This window comes from Blastocystis sp. subtype 4, assembly GCF_000743755.1.
Source record: "Blastocystis sp. subtype 4 strain WR1 chromosome Unknown seqid_0255, whole genome shotgun sequence".
Taxonomy (NCBI): Eukaryota; class Bigyra; order Opalinata; family Blastocystidae; genus Blastocystis; species Blastocystis sp. subtype 4.
In genome coordinates, this window is record NW_014569292.1 from 1 (window position 1) to 15,098 (window position 15,098).

At 38.5% G+C, this 15,098-nt stretch overlaps 9 protein-coding genes across 9 annotated transcripts; 4 read left to right on the forward strand and 5 right to left on the reverse strand.

Annotated features, from left to right (window-relative positions):
* Positions 1-502: 502 nt before the first annotated feature.
* On the forward strand, positions 503-1,037 carry JH06_4397 (hypothetical protein; the record flags this gene model as incomplete). The annotated part of the gene is made up of 4 exons (XM_014670573.1): positions 503-517; positions 550-716; positions 748-834; positions 866-1,037. The coding sequence occupies 4 exons, from the start codon at positions 503-505 to the stop codon at positions 1,035-1,037; spliced, it is 441 nt and encodes a 146-aa protein (XP_014526059.1).
* Positions 1,038-1,231: 194 nt separating this feature from the next.
* JH06_4398 (sodium potassium calcium exchanger) lies at positions 1,232-2,880 on the forward strand (the record flags this gene model as incomplete). The annotated part of the gene is made up of 8 exons (XM_014670574.1): positions 1,232-1,273; positions 1,303-1,413; positions 1,442-1,623; positions 1,653-1,908; positions 1,938-2,157; positions 2,187-2,279; positions 2,310-2,429; positions 2,630-2,880. 8 exons carry the CDS (start codon positions 1,232-1,234, stop codon positions 2,878-2,880), a joined length of 1,275 nt encoding a protein of 424 aa, XP_014526060.1.
* Positions 2,881-4,852: 1,972 nt separating this feature from the next.
* Positions 4,853-5,353, reverse strand: JH06_4399 (hypothetical protein; the record flags this gene model as incomplete). The annotated part of the gene is made up of 1 exon (XM_014670575.1): positions 4,853-5,353. The coding sequence occupies one exon, from the start codon at positions 5,351-5,353 to the stop codon at positions 4,853-4,855; it is 501 nt and encodes a 166-aa protein (XP_014526061.1).
* A 3-nt stretch (positions 5,354-5,356) lies between these two features.
* JH06_4400 (hypothetical protein) lies at positions 5,357-5,667 on the reverse strand (the record flags this gene model as incomplete). The annotated part of the gene is made up of 2 exons (XM_014670576.1): positions 5,357-5,566; positions 5,614-5,667. The coding sequence occupies 2 exons, from the start codon at positions 5,665-5,667 to the stop codon at positions 5,357-5,359; spliced, it is 264 nt and encodes an 87-aa protein (XP_014526062.1).
* Positions 5,668-6,017: 350 nt separating this feature from the next.
* Positions 6,018-6,555, reverse strand: JH06_4401 (hypothetical protein; the record flags this gene model as incomplete). Its single annotated transcript, XM_014670577.1, has 2 exons — positions 6,018-6,169; positions 6,378-6,555. The coding sequence occupies 2 exons, from the start codon at positions 6,553-6,555 to the stop codon at positions 6,018-6,020; spliced, it is 330 nt and encodes a 109-aa protein (XP_014526063.1).
* A 575-nt stretch (positions 6,556-7,130) lies between these two features.
* JH06_4402 (hypothetical protein) lies at positions 7,131-9,915 on the forward strand (the record flags this gene model as incomplete). The annotated part of the gene is made up of 13 exons (XM_014670578.1): positions 7,131-8,133; positions 8,164-8,262; positions 8,294-8,362; positions 8,392-8,466; positions 8,496-8,936; positions 8,967-9,056; positions 9,088-9,159; positions 9,189-9,263; positions 9,293-9,411; positions 9,445-9,559; positions 9,590-9,688; positions 9,720-9,791; positions 9,821-9,915. The coding sequence occupies 13 exons, from the start codon at positions 7,131-7,133 to the stop codon at positions 9,913-9,915; spliced, it is 2,424 nt and encodes an 807-aa protein (XP_014526064.1).
* A 1,186-nt stretch (positions 9,916-11,101) lies between these two features.
* JH06_4403 (succinate dehydrogenase) lies at positions 11,102-12,036 on the forward strand (the record flags this gene model as incomplete). Its single annotated transcript, XM_014670579.1, has 4 exons — positions 11,102-11,230; positions 11,261-11,349; positions 11,381-11,452; positions 11,484-12,036. The coding sequence occupies 4 exons, from the start codon at positions 11,102-11,104 to the stop codon at positions 12,034-12,036; spliced, it is 843 nt and encodes a 280-aa protein (XP_014526065.1).
* A 25-nt stretch (positions 12,037-12,061) lies between these two features.
* On the reverse strand, positions 12,062-13,194 carry JH06_4404 (hypothetical protein; the record flags this gene model as incomplete). Its single annotated transcript, XM_014670580.1, is given in 7 exon segments — positions 12,062-12,240; positions 12,271-12,409; positions 12,440-12,529; positions 12,562-12,603; positions 12,622-12,726; positions 12,757-13,038; positions 13,069-13,194. 7 exon segments carry the CDS (start codon positions 13,192-13,194, stop codon positions 12,062-12,064), a joined length of 963 nt encoding a protein of 320 aa, XP_014526066.1.
* Positions 13,195-13,442: 248 nt separating this feature from the next.
* Positions 13,443-14,614, reverse strand: JH06_4405 (hypothetical protein; the record flags this gene model as incomplete). Its single annotated transcript, XM_014670581.1, has 6 exons — positions 13,443-13,625; positions 13,658-14,057; positions 14,091-14,219; positions 14,251-14,345; positions 14,376-14,461; positions 14,494-14,614. The coding sequence occupies 6 exons, from the start codon at positions 14,612-14,614 to the stop codon at positions 13,443-13,445; spliced, it is 1,014 nt and encodes a 337-aa protein (XP_014526067.1).
* Positions 14,615-15,098: the final 484 nt, after the last annotated feature.

Consider the following 15,098-nt stretch of genomic DNA (forward strand, 5'->3'; position numbering starts at 1 on the left):
CTTGGACAGGAGACGGAACACTTCAGCAGCTTGGTTCTTGTCCAAGGTGTTCTTGAACTGATTCACAGTGGGAGGAACCTTCAGACGCTCACTCAGCACTTTACGTTGTCTCTGGAGAACAATGTAGCGAGGCCACTTGAGGAAGCGGGACAGATCGGACTTGTGCTACCAATTACTTTCTGTTAACAAACTATCCTACCATAATATCACCACCAATCTTGAAGGACTTGGGAGTGGGAGCAAAGATGGGATTCGCAACAGGAGCAGCTTTCTTAGCAGGAGCCTACGCCAATTAGCATTTCCTATCCAATTTCATCATACCATTGTTTTCGATTCGATCGTCAATGAATTCTGAATTGAGAAAATGGATGGTGTGAAGATGGGGTAAGAAGTGAAGAATAAACGTAATTCAAGAATGCTTTTTGGATTTGAATCGTTTCAATCCCCCTAGATGAAATATCATTCTCTTTCTCATCAAGGACACTGGAATTATTGAAATTCTATGAATAGCCTTTCAGTAGACGTTAAGTTCCTCCTTTTAAGATGTAGAACCAAGATCGAGTCATTGCTGAGAAGCTAAGAGGAAAGAGTAGGGATGGAAGAATCCTGTTACTGACAGATTTCTTGAATGCAGAACCACTGTCCAATGCTGAAGTTATGCTTCTTCTGGAAGAACGAACTCGAGAACTATCAAAAGTTCATGCAACTGTTCCTCAGTAGTGGAGAATTCGAAATTTATAACTTTAGGATGATTCGAGATACCCTTCGTGATTGTACTGCGGCCGTGAATGCAGGTCCAGAATTACCATCAAATAGTGTTAAATCAAAGAAAGAGTAGGTGAGTTGAGAGAGAGTTCACCTCTAGTAAGTTGATGAGCTTCATTTTTGAAGGAGAGAGTGGACCTCTAAAGTTGGACGCGGCAGAGGTTTGTCAGATTATGAATTTGCATCCTGATACAGAAGAGGATCTGATCTCATACCTTCCAACTCTGAAACGATTTAGTGAATATCACTTATCATTGTTTATCGAAGAATAGGATCTTTTGTACCATGATTGTTTTTGTTGATACTCATGTGTTGCTAATGATTACTAACTACAGCATCAGGATTCTATCATTGTTTTCATGCCAAATTGTGCAAACAATCCATGATTCAAAGAAATCACGGGAATACTGTGTTTTGCAATAACACAGCATTCCACTGTTTTCGTTAATCAGAGCAGATTATTCCCATGAGTGACAGTCTACTAATTGCTTCTGCTGCCAAGAATAGCGTAAATTAATCCCTTGTTTTGAATACTAGGTGTGTATAAATGGATGGAGTAGTCTTTGTCTTGAGGCTATTGACAATAATTGGTGGGGAAAGGTTATTGAGGTTATTCTTTACTTATACAGTATCATTTGTTTACAAATCGTATATCTTGATTTCGCCTTTAATGTAGCTTGGACGCGATTTCCTAGTTCCCAGTCTGGAAGTTCTATGTATCAAACTCAAGATGAAGGAAGATGCAGCTGGTGCTACATTCATTGCATTCGGTTCATCTGCTGCGGCATTATTGATCACGTTTATCACTGTACTTCATGGATCTGACTACATTGATCTTGGTGTTGGTTCGATTATTGGGTATTTCTATTCTGTTCGATTAACATAAGGTCTTCTATGTTCGGATCTCTTTTAATTCCAGGAATCTGTGCTCTAGTATCCAAGAAACCCATCGCTCTGCCAAAGAGCGTAGTTCTGCGTGATGTTATTATTTATGCTATTGCTCTTGGTCTACTTGTGGTGTTCCTGAGTGATAAGGTCTTCTATCCTCTTGAATGTATCTTTTTACTGATTCTTTTCGTTGCCTACCTCGTTCTTGTATTCTTATCGCCTTTGGTGAAGAAGAACTTCCGAACTAGCAAAGATGTAGGGATATCTTATCTCATTCACTTCAGATCACGAATCCTAACATCACAACCACATTCATCACATCAGAGACGATTGATTCAGATGAAGATATGTCTTACGGTTTGATCGCAAGAATGACATCATGTTTAGCTCCTATTGATCAGCTACAAGAAGCTGCCGATGCTGAGATGGCCGTTGAAGAAACTTTCAATCCTGTTGATTCATCCAATGCAGCCAACCGAACAGGTCTGAAGAGTTCATTAAGCAGTAAGAATGAACATAAATATGTGAAGTAGATGGCTGGAGAACCTTCTGTGGTTGGTGTGATTCAATCTTGAAGAATCCTTGCAGATGGCTTTTCCATCATTCCATTCCTCAGTGTACTTCTGGTAGATTCATGAACTGATAATCATTCACAGGAACTCAATTCGAGTATCTCTTCCCTATCACTCTGTTGGAATCTCTCCTCTTCATCTTTGTGATCACATTCATTACTTCAGCCGTTTGTCAACGTTGGGTTGTATTTGCTGAACGCAGTGGTTTCATATCCATCTTTCCATTCACTAAGAAATCCTTCATTCATACTCTCCTAGAATTGGAACACTGATTGGTATGTTCTTTGTTGCTGGAGTTCTTTGTGTCCCTAATGGGCAATATGCCTTGGAGATGACACGCAAGGGGCATGGAGCTACTGCCATCAACAATACATTCTCTTCTCAAATTCTCAATATTTGTGTAGGTTTGGGTCTACCTCTGATGATTGATGGTTTCCGTAGTGGAGAGGGCGTAACGATTCCTGACCACCAGGTTGTGGCTCAGACTGCGATTATGCTGGCAGTAGGTTCACTTGCCTTTATTGGAATGACTCTGGTCCCTGCCTTAATTAAGAAAGCCAAGAATTGTGAATTGTCAACTCTCTGTGGTCAGATTCTTGCTGGATTAACAGTGTTGCTGATGATCTTCTGTATTGTGATATCCATGAGATCTTAATTGTTACGTGTTAGTTACAAACATAAGAAAGTTGAACAATTGTTGATCCATTGGGATCCTTTCCAATCTATGGTTCAACATCTCTGCAACTATCTACTGTGATTGTGTGCGTGGCTTTTGCTTGAAAGGCAGCATGATGCGAAATACAAATAACTTGTGTGTTGAGAGGAATCAGAATGTCGTGAATCAGATTCACAACTCGTGTTGTATTCTCTTCATCAAGAGCAGCATCGATCTCAGTGATGAGGAAAGAGTTGTTATTACTTCATCAAAGATATAGACGGAATATGGATTATAAGATACTTGGGCCAAAACAAGTGCAATGGAGACAAGAGATTTTTGACCACCAGATAATTCTGTGAGTGCTTTCATATGAGTGGTTAGGAAATGGAAATACTTTGTTTCCATCGTTCTGCTGAGGCATTTCGGATCTGAAGGATGATACCTCCTTGAATATCCTTCTCATTGTTCTAATAATCAGAAACTATCGGAACAAGAACAAGAATCATTCGAATCTCCTTCTCTGGAATCTACTCTTGAATCTCGCAAACAATGATTACAAGTGTTTTGCAGAAGGTGGAAAATCGTTGGCTTATGGTTTGAAAGGTGTGAAGATTCAAATCCACAGTTGTCTCTTCTGTATGAGTAATCTCCTGTTCTATTTGTTGTATAGCTTGTTCAATGACTTTTCTATCTTGAATCAGATTCTGCAATTAATGGATTCACTCATTACTCACTTCATATTCCTGTACTGCTTCAGGTGCTACCGATACAGACTTTTCGGTACGTAGAGAAGCATTCAGTTGTGTGAGTTGTTTCTGAATTGATTCTAATTGAGTGCGGAGTGTGTGAATATGGGTCTAGACTGAATAATCATCTCAAATCTGACTTCCAACTGATCCCGAGTCATTGAAGAAGATGATTGGACTCGACATCTCTTTGAGCGATGCTTCCCTGAGTGTTGTACTTGTATCTTGTGAAGTTCATCTTCAATCTGATGTGATTGCTCTTGAAGTTCATTTTGTCTCCTGGTCAGTTTGGAGACGACTTCTTCATCTAGTGTGAGAGAAAGAGACTGGATTTCCTTCTCTTTCTCTTCTACCACACGGTAAAGAGATTGGATTTGTGATTCCAATGTTTCCTTCTCCTTCATCTCAGTTTCTTCTTGTTTCTTCCAGAGGTCGATTTGAAGGTGTTTCTCTAATAGCTGGTTTGTCAATATATTGCTCTTTGATTCTAGAGCACTTTCTCGTTTCTTCCACACATTTACAACATCCTGAAGAGATGGGGGAGTATGTGTAGAAAGGACCTGTTTTAAAGACTCTTGAAGAGATTCGCATTGCTCTTCAAGTAAGTGGAATCATTCAGGCTTACTGGAAGGAAGAGTCTGAAAGACTGTATGAATGGCCAAACAAGTATCAGAAAGATGAATTTGTCGTTCTTCTGCCCTGATCAAATCGTCCAGTTCTTGTTGGAGTGTCTGTTGATGACTGGTCCCATGTGTGTATTGTTGTTCCAGTTCCATTAACTTAGCTCGTGTACTTTCGAGCTTCACTTCAATGGGTCTCACCTCTGAAGCAAGCTTATTTAGCATATCAAGTCGAGATTGTGTCTGGTGAATCGAATCCAGTGTAGTGAAAAGCTCATTCTCTCGAAACGTGTCGTTTCCTCCAGTTAACAATCCATTCTAATTGTTAGAAAGATGATTGCAGTACAGAATGAATCGATCCATCAGTTGTGATCACACGAATCGAACGAGATGTTAGAAGTGAGGAGAAGGAGGAAATAACCTTTGGATCGGTGAGAGGATACTGATTAAGATCCAGGAAGTATGTTGTACCCACTACTGCATTGAGAACGGATACGATTGACGAAGTTACAGAACAGAGAGATAAAGGATGAATGAGTGTGAAGAAAGGCGTTTGAATGGACTTGGTATCAATGGTTGACGATGTCATTTGTTGAAGCTTTTCTAGTACCCAGACTCGTATGGTATGGTGTTGAGAGTTGATAAGTTTCTATTGACAAAATGGAATGAATGGAGTACTTGGGATTGGATATATGTAGAACACAGAATGACTGATAAATATGGTTTAAGAAGCTGGTAAAAACACAAACGAAATGATTGTGCTTGAGGTAGGAAAGTAAACTGTTCAATAAGAAGACCCAGTGTATCATCAAATGGAATGGAAGTAGTATGAGTGAATGTGGATCGAAGGGAGGAAAGAGTTGATTTCTCTGCATATATCTTATTGGAGAGAGAAGGCATATCCAGATTTCCTAATACCTGAGATGATTGAGTTTGGAGATTCCGAAGTGTCTCTTGAAGAGTTTGGATCGATTGAATGAGGTTAGACTGAGAAGAAGACATAGTATCCAGTTCGTGTTGCTTTGCCATACGTTGTTGATGGAGAGTGGTTGATTGGAGTTCTGTGTATTCCTTCAGATATGTCTTTTCATGAATTTCAGTCATGTTTCATACTTGGATTGCTGATAAATCGACTGGAATTTGATCAAGTGTTTCTAAGAGACTCTCCTCAGCTTCGATTGTTGCCATCTCATCTTCCAAAGCATGGTGCTCCATCTCCAGATCATGGATCATGGCTTCTGTTTCCTGAAAACTCTGAATACGTTGTTGTGCTTCATTCTGTAGGTTTCTGAGTCTTGTTTCCTTCTCTGAGAGGTCCTATTGTTGATTCTTCTCGGCATTATTACGTTCTTCAATCGATCTACTTCCCTCTTCTTCTCTTGCTGGGCTGCAAACTGCTTTTCCATATCTCGTGCCATATCATAGAAGGAAGAGAGTTTAGATGTGATGGAAGTGAGTTCATCTTGGAAGGATTGAAGTGCTATTGATAAGGGAACTAATGAAAATACTGAGAGAGAGTTCCTGTTGACGGAGTTGACATAGATCATCTTCATTTGTTTCTAGCTCTTGGCACACCTCTGCAGAGAGATTGGTTAATTCACTCCGTTTAGCCAGGATCTGATTATGCTGTTTTATGCGTTCAATAGTACTTCCTTTCTGCTTCAGATTGACATCAATTGTATGAAGCATTCGCAGCATCGATTCTCTCTCACGATGATAGGTCTGAAGAAAGCGAAGGAATTGACTACATCCATTTGTCTAATTGAGATCAATGACAGATCTGTACTTCCATAATAAAGTTGATCAGAAAGTCACTATCATTACAACAGAAACTCTGAATTCGGTTTTGTTGAATTACAAATAGAGGATCAGGAGCAATTCGTAAACCAAGTTGATCAGAGACTGCTTGACGGAGACGTTCTCGAGATAGGGTTTTCCCATTATATCGATAGCTACACATGGAACCAGTATCGATCAACTTACACAGTCGTTCCATTCATATCGGAGGAGAATGCAATCCGAATTCCACTTCTTGAATTTTGGACATCTTGAAACTCCAATTGAATTATACATTTGTCTGCAGTATTGGTGTCAAGATGAGTAATCAACTCTGAATACTTGGAACAACGAAGTCGTTTCACATCCACACCAAGACAACAGCAGATCGCATCAATGAGAGCAGACTTTCCACAACCATTCTTTCCCACTATACAAGTAAGTTGCTCAGTGAAATGAATTGTGGTGTTGTTTCCGAAGGACTTGAAACTATTTACAGAAACGCTCTTGATGTGGTATCTTGTCTGCATGAAAGAGTAAGTAGATCTATCGATCTTGGAGGGAAGGGAGTAGTTGCTTCAACAACTGTAAAAGGTGTTTTGCACTTCATTCTCAATCTTAAATCAATAGTTTACGGCACAATCACTGCAAAAAACGATCCAATGTACAATCACGGGAATTTGTCTGCAATCTCATTTCGTACAGTTGTAGATACTATGAACATAGGAATTATGAATCCAACCATTATAATTATGGATATTGAAGAAAATGAAAGAGAATTCAGAAGCAGCTCTTGAACCATGAGCTACAGAAAGAAAGTGATAAATCACTTTACCATCATTTGAAGAATAAAATAAGATGATTGATTCCAAGAGTTCGATATCACTGATGACCGAAAGAGAATCATTTAATGAACGTTCATCGTTTCAGAGAAATATCAGGTTTAAATTATTGATATTGACTAAGTTGGTGCAATGATAGAAATTGATTAATTGAATTGATTCCCGTGAATCAGTTTTAGGTATGATCGAATGGAAGTACCATTTATTCTTATTGGAATAGGACTATGAGTGATAATAAGAGAATGAAAATAGATAAAAGGTCAATGTCAGGGGAGGTGAATGGAGTAGAATGGAGAGTGAAGTGGAAAGAGTACTTGAAAGAGAGTGTATTGAATGATAATAAGAATTGTATGTTGATAATGAATGTTGAGAGAGGAGAAATGAGAGGAGTATGTAAGAGAGGAGAAGAAGTGATAGAAGTGAATGAGAATGAGAATGAAGTGGAATTGATAATAGTGAATGTATTGAATCATTCAATGAGAATATTGAAAGGATTGAAAGGAGAAGAATTGAATGAAATGGATTTGAGTGAATTGGTTGAGAATGAGATTGTTGATTTGAATGATGATGGAAGGAAATGGAAAGGAGGAGTATTGAGAGGAGAATTGTTTGGATATGGTTGTTTGTATAATGAAGAGAATGGATTAGAATATGAAGGTTGGATGATAGAAGGAAAGAAGAGATTTTATGGAATTGAGTATTGGAGTGATATTGGATTGAAGAAGTATTGTGGTTGTTACAACAATGGATTGAAGAATGGATATGGATTATTGTATGATCGAAATGGAATGATTGAATATGAAGGACTATTCAAAGATGATCACTCTGTTACTGATGATGATATGAGAATGAAATGGATTGATGATTGTGAATTGATTGTTACTAGTTGTATTGAATCTCTGACTATTGATAATGATTTCAATAGACCTGATATATCATCATTGATATTGAACTGTCTATTGATATCATTGAAACGAATTGAGATTGGAAATGATTGTTTTGAGAAGGTGGATCGATTTGTGATTGATGGATTGAATGAATTGGAGAGTGTAGTTATTGGAAAGAATAGCTTTGAACTCGATAATGAAGATAACCTAGAAGGAAGCAGATGTGTGATAATGAATTGTGATCAATTGAGACAAATCCATATTGAAGAGAGTTCATTCAGATGGTATGAATCATTTGAATTGAAGAATCTCCCTTCTCTCATATCCATTCAATTGGATAAGAGTGTATTCTGGAAGTGTCATTCAATAGTGTTTGAGAGTATGAATGATTGAATGAATCATAAATCAGATTTGACGAAACTTCAATCCATCATTCTTGGATCACAAACTCTTTGTGGTTTTGATACTTTCTATAATAAGACTGTTGAGTCGAAATTGATAATGAGGAGTATGGATGATAATGATGATTGATTGATCAGATCTTCCTTCTCTGACTCTAATCAAAGGATATTATAGCAATTCTAATATAGGCAAAGTGATATTGGAGAGTGCTGATTGATAATCGAATTTGACTTAGACATTCCATCACTCACTTCAGAAGGAATTCAGATGAGTAAAGCATTCGGTGAAGTGAGAGAATTGGTCTGCTCAAGTATGATTGATGAATTGCTAATAATTGAGATGCTGATTCTCTTGATCGATTCATTCGACAGAAGAGTGAATATCTACTGAAAATAGATGAGGAATACGATAGCAGTACAACAAAACGATTTGAATATGGATATGCTCATAATTTGAGTGTATTTGATACTGATTGTTTGAAAGGAATTGAGAGACTTGAGATTGGAGGTCATTGTTTTGAGAAGGTGGATCGATTTGTGATTGATGGATTGAATGAATTGGAGAGTATAGTTATTGGAAAGAATAGCTTTGAACTCGATTATCAGAATAGTAGAGGAAGCAGATGTGTGATAATGAATTGTGATCAATTGAGTCTAATCCGCTTTGCATATAATTCGTTCTGGCGGTATGAATCATTTGAATTGAAGAATCTCCCTTCTCTCATATCCATTCAATTGGGTTATGCTGCATTCGGTCCTTGTCATTCAATAGTGTTTGAGAGTGAGAATGATTGAATGAATGATAAATGAGATCTAACAAAACTTCAATCCATTACTCTTGCATTAGAAGTTGCTAGAGGTGATGAGAATACTGTTGAATCGAATGAATTAATAATGAGGAGTATGAATGAATATTGCTAATGATTGATCAGATCTTCCTTCTCTGGCCCTAATCGATGGAGAAGGTTACAATTTCAGTAATATAGGCAAAGTGATATTGGAGAGTGCTGATTGATAATCGAATTTGACTTAGACATTCCATCACTCACTGAAGAGGGAATTCATATGGGTTCTGCATTCGGTGAAGTGAGAGAATTGGTCTGCTCAAGTATGATTGATGAATTGCTAATAATTGAGATGCTGATTCTCTTGAGTACTACATTACTAAGAATATTCGTGATGTTTCTCCTTCTGAACACTTATTGTCTCTTCATCCATCAGTATTCTGGATATCAAAATCTAATCAAATGAAACAGGTTTCTCGTTCTGTTGAATCAATAGTGATTAAGGGTGGAGTAGGAAGGGATGGAAGGAAGTCATTCAAACTCTCCAATCTCCCTTCTCTCATCACTCTTGAAATGGGTTATGCTGCATTCGATGATTGTCATTCAATAGTGTTTGAGAGTGAGAATGATTGAATGAATCATAAATCAGATCTGACGAAACTTCAATCCATCATTCTTGGATCACAAACTCTTTGTGGTTTTGATACTTTCTATGATGAGACTGTTGAACCGAAATTGACAATGAGGAGTATGAATGATAATGATGATTGATTGATCAGATCTTCCTTCTCTGACCCTAATCAAAGGAGATGATGGCAATTTCTATAATATAGGCAAAGTGATATTGGAGAGTGCTGATTGATAATTGAATTTGACTTAGACATTCCATCACTCACTGAAGAGGGAATTCAGTTGAATCCATTGTCGTTCGGTGAAGTGAGAGAATTGGTCTGCTCAAGTATGATTGATTACTGAGATGCTGATTCTCTTGAGTACTACATCACTAAGAATAGTAAAGTAACTCCTTCTGAACACTTCCTGTCTCTTCATCCATCAGTATTCTGGATATCAAAGGTAAGTGAAATGGAGCAGATTTCTCGTTCTGTTGAATCAATAGTGATTAAAAGAAATATTGGAGAGGGCAGCAAATCATTCAAACTCTCCAATCTCCCTTCTCTCATATCCATTCAATTGAACGGTAATAAATTATGTTGTTCTGGATCTGGTAATTGTCATGCTGCATTCGGTGATTGTCATTCAATAGTGTTTGAGAGTATGAATGATTGAATGAATCATAAATCAGATCTGACGAAACTTCAATCCATCATTCTTGGATCACAAACTCTTTGTGGTGATGTATATACTATTGAATCGAATGAATTGATAATGAGGAGTATGAATGATAATGATGATTGATTGATCAGATCTTCCTTCTCTGACCCTAATCAAAGGAGATGGTGGCAATTTCTATAATATAGGCAAAGTGACATTGGAGAGTGCTGATTGATAATCGAATTTGACTTAGACATTCCATCACTCACTGAAGAGGGAATTCAGTTGAATCCATTGTCGTTCGGTGAAGTGAGAGAATTGGTCTGCTCAAGTATGATTGAATTGCTAATGATTGAGATGCTGATTCTCTTGATCGATTCATTCGACAGGGACTTTGTCGTCTCAAATACTATTAATCAGATCGTCCCGATTCTTATGAACCAAAAGTATCACCTAGAGAATTGAGAAATGATAATTTGAGTATCCTGAACCCATTGTTTGTGGAATAATCATATTTGTTCCTCCGATCCATCTCTCTCATAATTTGATCATCATCCACTAGAACCAATCGATGTATTTAACAGAAATAGTATCACTAAATAGATAGGAGGGAGTGGAACATACTATGAATTAAAGAACAGAAATTGGTGAATCACCTTACCATTATTTATGGAATAGAATGGAATAAATAATTCCCAGAGTTCGACACACATGGAACCAAAAGAAAAATAGATCACTCCATTGATTACCAGAATGAACATCCGTCATTTCAGAGAAGTGTCAGTTTTGAATGATTAAAATTGACTGCGTTACTGTACTACCGTGATTCCAGTATCGCGGGAATTTATCAGCAATTCTTGTTAATAACAGTTGTTGATTTCGTAACGTAATGCTCGCTTCGAAGTCGGTTATGTTCGCAAAGAGTATGTGCAGCAAGCCTGCCACTCTTCAGTTTGCTGCTCAGCGTTTTATGTCGGCTGCTCCCGACATGAAGGTTAATCCCACTACAGGCAAGCCCGTTATTGTACTCTACGTCTGTAATGAATAGAAGAACTACAAAATATTCTCGGTTTTCCGTTTTGATAATGAACGAGATAACAAGTTCCATTACGAGAAGTACGCTGTGGATCTCAACGAGTATATCTCATTTTGATGTTTTGAGGTATAGTTGTGGAACTATGGTTCTGGATGCTCTGTTCAAGATCAAGAACGAGCAAGATCCCACGTTTGCTTTCCGAAGGTAATTGCTCATCTCATTCGTAAGTTGTTAGATCATGCCGTGAGGGTATTTGTGGTTCTTGTGCCATGAACATCAATGGAGAGAACGGACTTGCATGTTTGACAAAGATTCCTCGGGACAACAAGGTGGCGACGATTCGTCCTCTTCCTCACATGTATGTGATCAAGGATCTGGTTACTGACATGACCAACTTCTATGAGCAGTATGCCTCTATTAAGCCCTGGCTTCAGAAGAAGGCAGAGGTGAATACCAATTACGAGGTGGAGAATCTTCAGTCTTACGAGGATCGTTTGCTTCTGGATGGTTTGTATGAATGTATTCTGTGTGCCTGTTGCTCTACATCCTGTCCTTCCTATTGGTGGCATCCTGACAAGTACTTGGGTCCTTCCATTCTCCAGCAAGCCTATCGTTGGATTGCAGATTCCCGTGATGAGATGACAGAGGAGCGTTTGAAGAGTTTGGACGATACTTACAAGCTGTATCGTTGTCATGCCATTATGAACTGCACACATGCTTGTCCTAAGAATCTAAATCCTGGTCGTTCGATTCACAAGCTGAAGCATGCTCTTCATAAGATGCATTAATCTTTTATCCGTTTCTTCTGTTGAATTAATAAACACAGCAAAACATCGAGAACTTATTCATAATCATCACTTTATCCTCAGGATCAATATCAGATCGAACCATCATTAATGTCTTTACTCCATTCTCCATTAATTTGCCCCCCACAAGTGACAATAACAAGCGATAGCCTTCATCTGTAATCATTCCATTCATCACAATCATCTCTACACTTAAATACCTTTCAATACTCATACCAGCAGGCTGTTTTAAGAATATTTCCAAATTACGAATAGGTAACAATACTTCAGCAACATACTCTCCATTTCGATAACGCCGATCTGTATATTTCATTGCATTCGCTACAGCATCACTTGTAAAATAACTCATTAAGCTCTATCACTCAATATCTCTTCTCATACTCACGTCATAATCTGTCTTCACACGACATCCAACAGTCAATGGGTCATCAAAGAACGTTTTCATTCGACTAAAACATGTGAAATATCGCTTTACCTAGAAATCAGATATCTCTAATATACTCCTACGCTGTTATGAAGACAATCAATTACAATCATCCCACAGAAATACTTTGACTGAATCCATACTTGCAAATCGTTTAAATAATCTTGGAATGTGCTGGTCATTGTCAGTATACCTTCTGCTTCTTCTTGACCCAGCCATTCTTCTGTGAAACACATATTCTCGAGTACCTACACATCACATGCATTCATCATCATCACATTCGAAGCATCAATATCTCCAATAATAAGATCACTCAAAGCATGGGCTGCCGTCGTATTCAACTCTGTAAGAGGTTCCGTAATTGTACTCAACAATTGATTCAGATCAATCTGCTGATCCTCTGTTAAACTATCTACCACCAGATCTGTGATTGATTCCACATATTCTCGGAGGGCATTGTTACTGTTGATGATTGCACATAATTCCCGATCAGAACAATTCTCACTCTCAATACGTGTTTTGTAATGATTCACATACACAGATAAAGATGAAGTGCAAATCTACTCATGATTTCTAGAATGACAAAAAACGACTCGAATTGCTTCAATCAAAACTGAACCCTTCAAATGCTCTCCAGCAAGTTCCACCTGTGTTTTAATAAGACTGAAGATGTCTTCAGGCACTGCTGTGACCAACTGACCTTCATCTGATTCCATGGGTACATCCCCGCGATCGAGGATTCTCTTGAACCATATCTGTAAACGTGACTATGATGAAGGAATTGGTCCATTCTTACAGTACAAGCCACATCAAATTGATGTAAAAGGCGTTTCTTAGCATCGACAAACACGGGAATGTCTTCAGCTCCCCAGGATGCGACTTCCTCTGAGAACGAATCCAACCATTCTACAAGAACAAGGATATCACCAGGTTCAAGAGTAGGATCAGAGTAAAAACACTCCATCTAAATCTTAGTGAATGCATGATTGACAACATTGTTGTTAGCTACGACCGCATATTGCGTAATGAAGAATTGAAGGACATTGTAATGAGGAGGAAAGCAAGGAACCACCTTTGTTCGTACCAACTCCAGATCCGATAGCAATTGCATACCAATACGAAGCTTATCTTTCATCGTATCTCCTTGCTACAATGATTATCAACTACCCTGATCCATACACTATACGCTCGCTCACAACGACGTTGAATGGCTGTCAAGAGTCGATCTCGACATTCATCAACCCAGTCACGATCTTCCAACACCCAACGAGCCACTGTATCTCCACGCTCAGCCATCCGCTTTGCTTTGTCCTTTCGGTGCTGATTCTTCTCGATGATGGTTAATGCACGAACTAAGGCTGCTGGATCCAACTGAGCCAGTTCCATACATCGATAGATGTGTTCCCACAACTTATCTTCGAGGATATGTTGGAGAGATTGAATGGCATCAAAGGAAGTCTGGAAAATCTCTTCCGTTAATTGCTTCTTTGATTCGTTAGTGATCATTGCAATCTGGTCTTTCACTTTCCACATCCATGCATAGTAACCAATCCACTCATCATAAACGGTCTTCAGACATCTGAAAATAACTCATCCAATTATGCAAGTGTACGTATAATCCTCGTTGATTCGTACTGTCATTACCTTGATACGATCAGGGAGCTCTTCCATGAACTTGATCTGGTTGACAACACTGTATACATTCTTTCGTGCAACATACAACTTGTCAATCTGCTTGTTCCTAGGCTAAAACACTCTCTATTACTCTCTACGTTCCAAGAGTCTGCAATGATTCGGAACAATTCTTGCGAACACTTTCAAACCGAGATCGCATACTCTCGGTATGTTCATGAATGGCATGAACACTCTATTCATGATAACCTCTCATATTCCCCACGTTGAGTGACTCTGTTAGTTCGTCAAGTTGTGTCTGCATCACAGCTCCCAGTTGTGTTCGAAGGGAAGCAAGCTTTTGATTCACCTCTATAAATAGGAGAAGGATATCCACAGCATACTTTGCATAATGACATCCATCGAATCCAATTGCGCTGATGTATCCAGCAAAGTGGCGATTTCCTCTGTTGAGTTACGGTACGCCTTTAGTTCAAGTTCTACACTAATGGGAGTTCCTTCCATTTGTAAAATCCAGTAGAATCCACCGTTTTTGATTGATACTCTTGAGCGGATTAAAACGGTTATTGGGTGATAATGACCACCTTGGTGTAAATGCTTCTATCTCAGAACTGAAGGCAGGAAAATTGATTTGAAAATTATAACTTTCTAATTCCCTTTCCCGCATGTGAAACAAGTAATAAATAGTAATGCACCTATTATTTAAAAATTCAAGGACAGAATTAGAGCCCATTCTAGCCATCTGTGCCCAAATTTTGTGGACAACTCGTTCATTCAGTATTCATCAAGTATTGTTGTGTGAACCATGGCTATTGGTAGGTATTGACTCGTAAATAACTCTTGTCAAAGCAGAGTCGTGAACTAGTGATTTTTAACCGATTTTGTAGGTAAGACTCAGAAGAAGATCAACAAGAAGGGAAAGGGAAAGAAGGTGATCGATACAATGGCAAAGAAGGAGTGGTACGATGTTCGTGCCCCTAACCAGTTC